The 12,723-nt window shown below is 37.5% G+C and overlaps 1 protein-coding gene across 6 annotated transcripts in view; it reads right to left on the bottom strand.

The window, feature by feature from the left end:
• CLIP1 (CAP-Gly domain containing linker protein 1) overlaps nt 1-12,723 on the bottom strand; it is a 66,984-nt gene that overhangs the window by 31,790 nt on the left and 22,471 nt on the right. For 4 of the 6 annotated variants that reach the window (XM_048073727.2, XM_048073737.2, XM_048073738.2 and 1 more), the window contains exons 4-9: nt 10,022-10,146; nt 8,749-8,965; nt 5,292-5,489; nt 4,783-4,886; nt 2,546-2,606; nt 1,541-1,573 (exon numbers count right to left, since the gene is read on the bottom strand). In XM_048073727.2, coding sequence (XP_047929684.2) covers nt 1,541-1,573; nt 2,546-2,606; nt 4,783-4,886; nt 5,292-5,489; nt 8,749-8,965; nt 10,022-10,146 — 738 coding nt within the window. The remainder of the gene's footprint in view (nt 1-1,540; nt 1,574-2,545; nt 2,607-4,782; nt 4,887-5,291; nt 5,490-8,748; nt 8,966-10,021; nt 10,147-12,723) is intronic. The other 2 variants (XM_048073728.2, XM_048073741.2) reach the window with 2 other exon arrangements.

Below are 12,723 nucleotides of genomic sequence, written 5' to 3'. Positions count from 1 at the left end.
ATATACTACAAAGGAGAATAAAATAAAATCCTACCAAAAATAAAATAAAAACTAAAAAAAAAAAAAAAGAGAAATGTCTAAAAGATCGTGTTCCTCTTTGAGGAAATCCAAAGAACAGTAAACTGACAAGAGCAGAGTACCATAAAAAGAAAAAAAGAATTTGATTTTAAACCTCAAACTGGATGGAAAAGAAAAACAAAAAGCAAGCAAACAAACAAAACCCACAAAGCATCTTCCCCTTCTCTAAAGCTTCACAGTTAGATTAGGAGAGGGGAAAATGGGACAAGCCCTGCTCTGGCTTGAACCCTAAAGAATTCCACTAAAATCAAATGTCAGAAAGCAGTCATTGGTTATTTTCAGCATTTGTGTATTCTAGCTACACTTTCACTTCAAAATAAATCTTCAGTTAAGTTCTCCATCTACAGGTAAAACTGTGAAATTGTGCTGAAGCCATAAAAGCTGATAATTGATTCTAGAATAGGGGCAAGATGACCTTCAGTTCCTTCGTGCTGGGAGAACAATCACAGGACACGACAGATTATGAAGCATTATCCTGGAAACTAAGTGATCACCCAGTTCTCTTCTTCAGAGAGTGAAGATGTCCGTTTTTATGGAGAAATTAGAACAGGGAAATAAGGAATAAAGATAGGATTAAACAAGGAGTGCACAAAACGAGAGAAAGGAAGGGCACATGCAGATTTACTTCTAACACACCGTGAGCCTGATTGGAAGAATAGAGGAGACCCGGATCACTGAAGTAGCTTCGCAAAAGCAACACCTAAGAATGCACAGCAGGAAACCAGTTTTAGTCTTGAGAACTTCCTATCTTGGCTGGGGATGCAGCAGAGGAGGCAGCCTGTGATAATTTTTCCTAAATCCAATCAAAGAGAGGGCTTTTAAATTCCACTATTCTGAGCTATGGAAGCAAGAGGGCTGCTTTAATGTCTTGTAAGGCAATTTCTGCTATCCATTTACATATATTTTTCCTGCATAATTCAAAGGGAAGCTACAGTAAAATAGACAGCTTTAAAACGTCTTAAAAACTAGCGTGCAATCATCTCTCCCCTTTGCATTTTATGAAAAAAAAAATCAGGGGAGGTAGGGAACATACCATTTTCTCCCTCAGAAAAATTAATTGGCTAGATGCAAACTGCATCAACTGAACAGCAGTAGGAGCTCATAGGAAACAGCGCAGGATTTTGTGAAGACAGCAACTAAAATCCTACATAAATGAAAGACATTTCAGGATCCAGGACAGTCATTTTCTACAAGCTCCTATGCTCTCCAATTAGGTGCAAAGTTTTTGCCCACAGAGAATTCTAATGACACATTTGCCCTCTCTACAGTTAATGGGGATTACAACGTTTAGTCATTACACACATTCTTTTTGATAAACGTAATTGCTCTGAAAGCAACATGCACACAAATACTAGAGTCAATGTTTCAATAACAGATTATGCAGTTAGTGAATAAGTATAAGCATTTTCTGCACACAATCTGTTAACATGGGATGTCTCCGCACATTTAAGTGCCCTCTTACATTTTCTGGATCTTCCGAAATCTGCCTCTTTCGCTATCAGTAAAATTAAAAAACAAAAACAAACAAAAATATTTCACCTGAAGACTTAGCACTATCATTCCAACACAAACATCAGGATACATCTCATTATCTTGTATTAATTTTAAATTCTTGAAGCCATGCAGCTTGACAGACCAGGCTCTTTAAGATGGTCTGCCAGGAATATCCACTGAGTTAACAAAAAATAGAGAACTATAAGTTTCCATGGACTAAATAATAAAAGGATCATTCTATGAAGAGTCTAGATAGGTATCTTAAAATGAATGGAAGACTAAAATAAAAGAAATGTTATATGAAATGAATCACTTTCATAAGGCTAGCACTTTAATCGTTAAGGGTTCACAGGGACACGAGTCAGTTAACTTTGTTCTCTATACTGTGCAAGAGTATAATATTTTTCAGATTAAACAACAAATAGAGTAGAATAACTAATATGTATTTTGCTTTTTAATTTGTAATTTGGGATAAAAATTGGTAGTGTTCAAGTTATTAAGAGCAATTCTTCACTAAATGTTTCCGAACCTGATTGCATAATAACACTATTATAATGCACACGTGAATGGCTGTTTAGATTTTAGCTACAACTGTCCTGACAGAATATTTTTTTTAATAAATCTTCCATTAGAAGACATTGAAAACATTAGTAAGATATAAATTAATATAAAATATCAAAAAATAGAGTTTTCAATTAAATTATTCTAAGCAACTATTGCCATTCTACAGTAGAACCCTTGCTAAAGTATATAACTGAATTAAAGGTGCAATCCCGCAATTCCAGGGTGGTTAGCTTACTCCGGGACTGCAGAAATGGGAATTACTTTGATGTGCTTTGCATACTCATGGACCAGGATTGCATCTCTTAATCATTCCTGCCACCGTCTTCCAGAGAACAGTCCAATTTGGATGAACTGGTTGCATTTTTGTGTCCTACTATATATACTGTTTGCAAAGCTGGAGCTATTTTACCTCTAGGTCTCCTTTGGTAATGGATTCTTCTTCCACACGGAACTGTAGGTCTTCAACTTTCCTGTGGGGACAATTCATTAAAATTCAGATAACTTTGAAAGAAAATGCTTTCAAGCTCAGTTTTCAGCGGAAATCTGCCAGCAAACTGCTAGAAACAATAAGACATGAGAAGTGTTTCACAAAGAAGGAAAGACGCCATCTTTAAAGAGCAAGCTCTGACAAAGGCATCTTCCTATAGCTGTATGAAGAAAGTATTTGGTAATTTTCTGAGGAGTTAAAAAGAAAACCTCTGTGTCAATGTTGTTTCTCTTAGTCCTTCACCCTTCTGCACACATTCTGCATATTCTGCCATTAAGCTAAGAAACAGAAAGTTAGGAAATATCCAAGATTCCCAAGATGTTTCTGGTAGTGCGCTGGTCCACTCACATCAAAACTCTAGCATGGACAAGCACATTATTAGCCGTCAAGATGAACTGCAAGATACAGACTGGGAGTGCGTGCAGGAACACAGATACAGCTTGCCTTGTTCATACAGCAGTTTTAGAGTGCTGTATGATAGATAGAGGCGAGGAGATGGTGACTGACCTAAAATTTTTAAAAAGCTATTTCCTCCCACCCCTTTATCTGGTATGCCCCAATGAACAAGGGGCCAGATCTCCTCCTTCCAACACAGTAAGATGGGGCAAAGGAAGAGACAAGCATGCCTTCTGTCCTTTGAATTGCACGTGCTGCTGGTGCCCGGAGCTTGGCTGGCAGATGTAGAAATCGTTACATCAAAGGGAGTTACAAGTGACGGATGTCTAAAATAAAAGGACGGTAAGAACTTCCGATTGTCTCACCCCTATGCTTTGGAAACAGAGGATTAAAGATTATTTGACTTCAAGTTACTGCTGAGACTGACTTGAATACGTATCACAGAGAGCTTTCAAAGTAAACAAACCTAGAGTGGCTAGGAGGAAGGAGAAATACTACACTGCTGAAGCCATGAAATGCTTTCCTGGCTGTAAGACGTCACTTCAGTTAATGGGTAGCAGGCAGACACAGCAGCACTGTTATGCTGCTTAGCAACACGCTGAAGGTGAGCTCAAGGCCATGGAGGATTTCGGTGAAACAGACCCCCACTGACCTGGCATGCAGTGAAAAGAGGTTTACAGCCAGGCTACTAGAGGTGCTGCAAAGCTTTTAAAAATTATTTTTATTTTTATTTATTATTAAGTTAAACAAACAAAACATTGCATTATTTTGTAGAGGTTATACAAATAATTTTATTCCTAACTGCACTGTTTATCTTGCAAATTCATTACAAGTGGGTCCCAAAAAATGGAGCATGAAAATTGTAATGGAATTACCCAGGGTTTACCATTGGATCTTCTCATCCGTGTTTTCCAGTTTTAGGGAAGCCTTTCAGAGAGGTTGACATCTGACTGATTCCAGGGGACTACACAAGCCTACAGCAGACTCACAATGGGTTTCTAAATAGACTCTCACTATTCAAAAGCATTCAGAATCCACGAAAACAATTTACCAGATTATTTCCTCAACTAACCTTGCTCATCAATTTGATAATCTCAATTCTTTTCCTCAAATGATTAAGAAAACCAATTAGTAAAGACACTAAAAGTAATGGCTTTGAAGATTTTCCTGTAAGAGACAGCCCCTACGTAGAAACACATGAATAGTTATAAATTATTCACAAGAGCACTAAACTGTAAATTCCTAATCCAGCACTGTCAGGAAATGGGATTATGAAAATTTTCACTCTGAAGTAGAGTAAGAGTGTTTCGAGAAGATCAGGCATGATCCATTAACTTCATACGAGTAGGAATAAAATCCTTCTTAACAGAAGGCAATATAAAAAGGAGTAAGTTGCATGAAACTGAGCTTTAAACAATAGTTATAGCCTCCAAACAAGTCCACTTGGATTGTCTCCTGAGAAATGCCATCTCCCAAATCTGAGTGTTTAGCCAAACAAAAATACCTCAAAAATATTTAATTCCCTCTTCTAGCTGTAACTCATCATAGTATAATTTTCTTTGGCTGTATTATACAGCTATAGCTCTTCCCCCTCCCCAAATTTAAGAGTTTCTTTTTATTATTAATTTTTAGAAACTGTGATATGGTTTTGTATGGTAACTGCCCATACCTGCATTATTAAAATTTGTCACCACAGCGTTTACTTTTAGTACAAAGTTTGTTTTTTTTTATCAGTTATACTAATGAAGACAATTTGGGGTTACCTTTTCTCTTCCTCAAGCTGATTGAGAAGCTCCACTTTCTCCCTATCAGCAGCCTCCACCATAGCTCGTAGCTGGTCCATTTTTGCTTCCATCTCCAGTACATGCTAATTAGCAGGAATAAGAACAAAATCTAAGTTGGACAATACATGATTTTGTTTCCAGGTTATGTATCTATACCTCAGTAATCACAATTTGGTAAAGCGATGGGCCAAGGAAGAGGAATATTATATTCAAATATGCATGTAACAGGGGAAAAAAAAAAAATAAAAAAAAAATAACATTTCTTCTTGACTTGTGTAGAGAAGTTCAACCAAAATTTGTTAAATTACACAGATTTGCTATTTTACCAAGCTAAAGCTCCCACAGGGGAAGATCTCATAGGTATAGACTATTTTACTTTTGGAACACTACCTCTTACTCCCAGAACTTTTCAGTAAGAAAATACAATTTGAGAAATTAAGTCAATTGTCTTAAAGCCTCTGTTTTAAGAACAATAGCATTGATCTTACCCGATCGTGTCCATCTCGAACAAGTGCTAATTCTTGCTCTATTTCCCCTACATGACTGGTTGCTTTTGCAACTTCTGCCCTCTCCAGGTCCCTTTCTGCCAGGAGCTGTTCAATATGTTGCTGCTTCTCCTTAAGTGCCTCCTGTAGGGCTGTGGTACCAGAAATTTTTCTTGCATACCGGGAAGATGTTTCTGTCAACTTCACAAAGTAAGCAAGTTAAAAATCATCATGTATCAAGTGAAAACCAGGGATATCTCCAGACTCTACAAACATTGTGTTAGTGTAACTAATGTTTTCTGTAACCTACTGTACCTTCTCCTTTAGAACTTTTATTAAAGAAAAGTATTTTTCTTGCTTTTACATTTAAATTACTTCATTTTCTAGAATCCAACAATGGCCATACCTATGTAGTAGGTTGGTTTTGTAGCAATCAGCAGGCAGTGTGTAGGAGACAGAAGGCTAAGTGAAAAAAAAAGGCTGGCCTCAGTCTAAGGCAGGTTTGGTAGACTCACACAAAGGCTAGCTTGTTAGCTTTCTAAGCACCTTTTGCATTAAAAAAAAAAAAAGGCACCTATACAGCAAGTTAATAACATTGTCACTCTAGTTACCTAGTCATTATCTTGGGTCACCAGTGAAGGCATAACATTTCCAAATGCTCTATCAAAAGCTTTTGGATCTCCAACTAGCATTTCGTGCCTCTGCTACGGGAATAAAACATTCAGGGTCAAAGGCGTTTACCTTGACTTAAAAAGCCAGCCTTACAGCTAAAACCTTGTGAAGATGTATATTTGGTATCTGATTAAAACATATATTTATATACCTGGAATTAAATTACTTCTAGAAAAAAATAAATAAAAATCTGAAGGATTAAACTTAAAAGAGTATAGATAAAAATGAATCAAACTGGAAAACTATAGCTAAAATGAACCTTAAGATTTTTCTTGACCTTGCATGATCTCTGCTCCACTGAATGGAACCAGTGTCAGTGAAAATTCATCATGGCCCTGTCTTCTACTTCCTCAAGAGTTTTTGAGCTAGAAGGGAAAGTAAATAAACTGAAATTATGTAGTAATAGTGAGCAAGAGTTGTGAAAACAGCAAAAACTGAATCAAGAAATCTGATACAGCTTATAAAAACTGACCCTATGTTTAGCAGCTCGGAAATTTGCTTCCTAAGTATTAAGAAAGAATGACATCTCACTTAAAGCCTCATTTAAAACAAAACAAAACAAAGCAATGGACAAAGACTTACTCTTCTGTTGTGTTAACCTTTAGCTCTAATGGTATTACCCCAAAATAGGAATATGTTTTTCTCATGATCCTTTCAGAGATCAAAATGTTGAAGGACTGTTGCCATATACAGCTTGGAATGCTGGCAGTAGACTACATCCCCAACAGAAAGCGTAACACTGACGTATTCTTCTGTCATCACAAAAACATGCTTCCCCTTCTGTTACCAGGATTACTGCAGAACCATTCTAACTCGTCTACTTACAGCCTCGAATGGTACATCTCTAGTCTATTACGAATACTGTATCCAATGACTTAAAAGGTATGGGACTAAATAAACCAGAACTTTCATCTTTGATACTTAGATTAGTTGTTTGGTATCCTTCAGTTTCTGGAAGACATCTCACTGCAAAATGCGCTGGTTTTTAACAATTCTAGCTCTCCTAGTCATACTTGACTTAATTTTCGATTCCATAAGGAATTGAAAAGATTTCAAGAGAAACAACAACTTCCTTCAGACTTGGAAATAAATGCCAATTGCAAGAGACCAGCCCTCTTATGTTATTAGATCACCTACTTTGACAGTTGCTTTTCAGGATGAAGAAAACAGCAACAGCCCTGACTAAGTGAGAAAACTATGTAGGACCCCAATGAATTGCAGGTAAATTACACTTTTCCTAAAAATCAGAGCAAGAGAAATTTGCTGGGAGATTTGGGAAAACCTGTTTCTTCAACAGCTTAACTTTTAGAGGAATTAAGTGTCAAATTATTTTGACAGGCCTTTTACTTGGATGGTAACCAGATCTTCACAGTGCCTGAGAACATAGCTAGAAGAAAGCTGGAATTTTAATTCCAGAAATAATGGGTTATGGAAGCTTTATTTTTTAAGGCTCAAAACATGCAAAAGCCCTGGGGCACAGCACAGAGCAAAACAAGTGAACATACTGTAAATATTTACATTGTGTAACTGTACCCTCTTCTTGCTGAGGATATCATAGCATGCTGAATAAAACATGGAGGTCCGTATTAACACTTCACTGTCAGCCCACAAACTGCCCTGAGCAGGCATTCCCTGAGCCTGAGGCACTACTGAGTGCAACGGCTTCAAACTAGGGGGCACTCCCTAGGCTAGAGGTGCAACTTCCAGGATGGGTTAAGTAACAAAGTCCCTCCATTTGTGCCAAATAAAAATCCCTTACGCTTGTTGTGATAAGGTATTAACCCCATTGCCCTGACCGACCGTTGACCTCTGTTTACTTGTTATCTGCTTCAGTTTTGAAGGACTATGGTACATCGTCACCTTCCTGTCCTGCACCTGCTGTCAACGGAGCAGTATGCAAGCTAACTAGGCCCAGATCAGTGGGAGTTGGTGATCTCTTTCCAGTCAGATGTACATTGGGCTTTGTTTGTTTGTTTTTAAACGAAATAAATAAATAAAAAAGGTGATCGTAGAAAAAAAAATTATTTCTATGCTTTTAACTGCCTTTAAAGAGAGACTTTTTAAATTCAGCTTTCTCCGAAGATCTGTTTTACTGCTGCAACCCAAGATTAGGACATTTATGTAACAGAGTAACTTTAAAAGAATCCATAGTAAGTGTATTAGGTGGAATTAGTACTGTGTTAAAATTCACCTGAGCCACTGTACTTTGCAATGTTTTGCCTTTATGAATTCATTGGATTAAAAAACAAATCCAAAATAAAAGAAAGAGGCTTCTTGTCAGCAAAAACTTGATGATCGCTACTTCTATATTTTGCAGCTGACTCATCTCTTTAAGAGTAAAAGAAAGCCTTTTACAACTTGACAATTTGGAGCTTCCTGCTTAATGAAACAAGTTTGAGCCATGGAAGCTTTAATGCAAACCAGATCCCATATGACAGAGATTTGTGGTGTGCTAGGAAAAATTAACAACTAAACGCAGATTTCAGTCAGAGAATATTGATGCCTTTTCACTTTGTTGGCATCACAAGCCCCTTTCTTATTGCAATAACTCAGTTAGCCTGAATTAACTGCGTAAGCTTAAATATTCAAATATTCAGTTACTCTTCAGGTCTAGCTAAGAATTCCTTCCTTCATGCATGCTTTGAATGAAAAAGAGAGCACAATTAAATGTACATTGTACTCTCCCCAAGATCTGTTCTATTCTCAATTTATGCAAGTAGATCACAGGCAAGTGCCACGTGGATTCTTGCTTGGGAACGTAAAGCATGCAATAGAAAAAGAAGCTTACTAGTCCTGTACGGCTTGGCTTGCTGCTTACTGAAGATGCCACAGAACTGAGGGAGCTCAGGGAAGATGCGCTTGGACTACGTTTCAGGGCTGTGGGAGTTGCAATCACTTTTCGCACGGTTGTCTTCGCTTTTGCTGGTGTAGTCGATGGGAATCCAATCTTTGTAACTTTGTGGACTGGAGCAAACAAACCGTATTTTGGCTGACACTGAAAATATCTTTAAAAAACAAAGCAGACAGATGAGAGCACTAAATTAACTTCTGTCTTTTCGTATACACGATCTGGCTTCACAAAGAATGCTAGATAAATAGTCTAACAGTATCAAAGGACAGGGTAACAGCTGGTGACAGCCTCATCTATATTAGGTTGAGGCCTTTTTTTAAACAATGGATTTGGAAAGGGGGCTTCATTGGGCTGCAGTAGCACTATTACAGCAGGCCTCAGAAATTCAATAGAAAAAAACCTCTTGAGCTAGAGCTCTGTTTCCCACATATTCCATTCAGATTCAAACATGCACATCCTTTCTCTTTCAGACGTTTCTCTGAGCTGCCAACAACAAAGGTGATAAGGAGTTAAAAATAAAATCAGATAATTTAATCAAGCAGTTGTATATTTGATTGCATATATGCATATTTCATTATGCAGAACATGTATCTTTGGTTATATATAATCAAAACCCTTTTAAAATGTTAAGTTGTGAACACCCATGTTAAAATGGCACAATCCTTGTAGAAACACATTGTAAAGAGTTAAAGAATTGTTCTTTACACCACACGTGAAAGAAAATTTGTGATGTGAATTAATATTTTCTAAATATGACTTGTTGAAGGAAGAATCTATATGGTTCCTAGTCTTTATAATGTGGCTATATAAGCTTTCAGTTCCTGCAATGCAGGAAAATTTTCCTTAAATTCAGCTTTTAGACACCTAGAGATATTTTCTTAACTGAGAATTCATTCCAAGCTGGGAAACCAAGCAGAAGTTCAAAAAGCTGAAAATTGTGTTTTCCATTATCAGTCTATGAATAAAACTCATATGGGAGTTAGGAGATATTAACCAATCCACTGAACGTGGGGTTGATGCAGACTTTCAGAGATGTGTAGGTGTCATAAAATTCAAATCAGGGTGTAAGGATCCCCCTCCCACCAGCAGACAGTCGGGTTTACAGTCTAACGACTTCTCTTGATGTAAAGTTTAATGTAAGATATTAAAAAGACAGAGCAAAACAGAGATATGCAAGACCTTTAAGGTGTCTATCTGATGATAAACTAACCTTGTTCCAGCAACAGCTCCATCATTCTTTCCAAGAGGTTCATCCAGTTCTACTCCACACCACTCTCCTTTAGCAAAGTCGGTTTCTCCCAAGAAACGCACAACTCCAGCTTTTGTTCCACCAACCTTGAAGCAATAAGACACACACCTGTATTTACTGCATTTCCAAATCAAATACAAAATCCAGTGGAAAGCATTCAGCATAATCATGTTCACAAAGCACATTAATGATGTCACCTGTTCTTATTTCAAGCTGCATATTCTTTTGTCGCTGGGTTTTGTTTTAATACCTTGAACAAATCTTCACAACTAAATTGTTTGCAGAAGAGAGAGAAAAAAAAAAAAAAAAAAAAACTTTCTCTAGCATTTAGTTCTGTCCAGTTTGGTATTTGGGAAAAGTTTGTCAAGATTGAAGGCCACAACTCTATTAGATGACTTGATATGGCTATAAGATTAACAAGATATTCAGCAAGACGCAGTATAACTAGCGAACTGAATGCGATAGGATTTGTATTATATTTTCACACAAACGTCAGTCAGCAACAAATGATTTCTAACAGCTGCTTGTTTTTTATTCTAATTCTGTGAGGAAAAGTAAAAGAAATTAAATGAGAAAAAGTCATATATTCTACAAGGAGTAGTTCAGAAACTACACAGCACAATGCTCTTGCACTTAGGAGAACTTACATAATACAAAGCACTGCAAAAACTGTAGATGTAAACAACTATTTGAATTCTTAGGGAAGGGTGGAATCATTTTCTTGATCTTTTCTTCATTTTTTCTGAACAGCCCTAAATGGAAAATCAGAAATGATTTGCTTTCAGACTTCAAATCCTACATCTTTACAGCCATCTTGATCCTGTTCCACTTACTTGCCGTGTTTTATAACTCCCAGAGGAGGGAGGAATTAAATTAGGTGAAGAAGCAAAAGGTGTTCAGTGGGACTGACATTTGCCAAGCAGGGCCACGAGCCAGAGCTGCAGGATTCTTGCAGGTCGGAATGACAATATGCTGTGCCCTATTTGTGTGAAAATCTGTTCAGCCTGCATCCAGCACCATGAAAACAAGCAAATGTTGATGAAAACTACCTCTTCAAGAGAGTCACTGGATTCAGTGTGGATCTTTTCAAGGCCGTTGTTTTTTTCACTTGTATTTTCCAGCACACATTATCCGATGAGGCATTTATTTCACAGCCTTCGCAGAAAGTTAGCAGTAACCTGCTAACACAAAGACTGTAATTCTCCTTTTTATGTGCTGAAAAGTATGTTAGGACTTTATGTAATTTTTCCATTAGACATTGTATTCCTTGTGGGGAACTTCCCAGGGTAACCAGAGAACAACAAGCTTCTTGTGCCATCAATTAGGGTGCATGATCACAGCACACTAGATAATTCATTTTAATACATCTGAGAAGTGTTCGCACAAGAGGTTAAGTGTGAGGAGCCTGGAAATGGAGTACATTATCTTGCATGAAAGCACTAAGTGTCCTCAAAGTACTAAGTTAGATGACACATATTTGTACTCTAGCTCCTAGTTCATCAACTGTGCAGAGCTGACAGCTCTGTTAGAGATTCAAGGCTTCAACTGATGGTAAGAAAATCCTAATCCACACACTTAAAGCCTCAGAATACCAAGGAAGAATAATTAACCCCTTTGATCTTAGTGAAACAGGAAAAGCAGATATTTTTCATCCCTGTTTAAGGTGGCAGTCCCCTTTTCTTCTGTCATTAGAGAGGGTCTTGAAACAAGGCTTAATCTGCAGATCACATTTACGTCTTGCCATAGCAAATTGTTCTTCTCCATGGAATAAAAATACACAAAGTTTACAGTTATCATGACTCAGCCTAATATAGTAACTAGTAGAATGTTTGGTATTTGGTGTTCTTGGCAGAGAACGGACAAACATCCCCTCTCAAAAAAAAAAAAAAGAGAAAAAAAAAAAAGGCAAGAGTACTTCCTTGGAAAAAGATCGCAACTGACCAAAACAGTCCCCTGAAATCCAGCTCTCCTCTAAACCTCTGGGGCACTGGGATGAAGAGGGAAGACGTAACATTGTTTTTTTCAAAGTAAAAAAGCTATCCCTGAAGCCCACACGTTATTCACCCTCATACGTAACCTACTTTTTCTAGAGGATAAATACCATAAACATAAGTATAAACATCAAAGTTTAACTGAACAGTGCAAGGGAAAAACGTGTGTGTGTGTGTGCTGTCAGTCGTGCCTGGCTCTGCAAGTTGTTCTTGTCACTCCCTTTCTAGCAAGTTTTCTATTTTTGTTCTGTTTGCTTTTAATAAATGAGTTAAATTTGGGATAATCTTTAGGTGAAAAGAAAGACTGTTTAGCTCCATGTGTACTGTTTCACTGGTCGGTTTTGTACTGTTTTCTGCCTGAATAAACAGAGTTAAAGCAAAGGAGGCCAGAAAGAACCCATTAAAGAAATGAGGCAGGAAATCTAAAACAATAGCCCAGATAAGGAGCATCCCCTCGCAGACAATAGTCAGGCTCGCAGTTGCACAGGGGGATTCCTCAGCAACTTCTGCAGAGCTGGCCAGGCCAAGGAAGCTTATTGTGGTTTTGTGGCAGGTCAACTACTAAAAAAATAAAATAGATAAATAAAAGACGTTCCAGAGAAAGGTGCCCGGGGAAAGCACGATAGAGCTATCTGAAGCCTCTAGTGAAAAAGGATAATTAGGTGCAAAGGC

This window comes from Anser cygnoides, chromosome 17 (genome assembly GCF_040182565.1).
Source record: "Anser cygnoides isolate HZ-2024a breed goose chromosome 17, Taihu_goose_T2T_genome, whole genome shotgun sequence".
Classification (NCBI taxonomy): Eukaryota; Metazoa; Chordata; class Aves; order Anseriformes; family Anatidae; genus Anser; species Anser cygnoides.
This window is presented reverse-complemented; position numbering and strand designations above follow the sequence as displayed.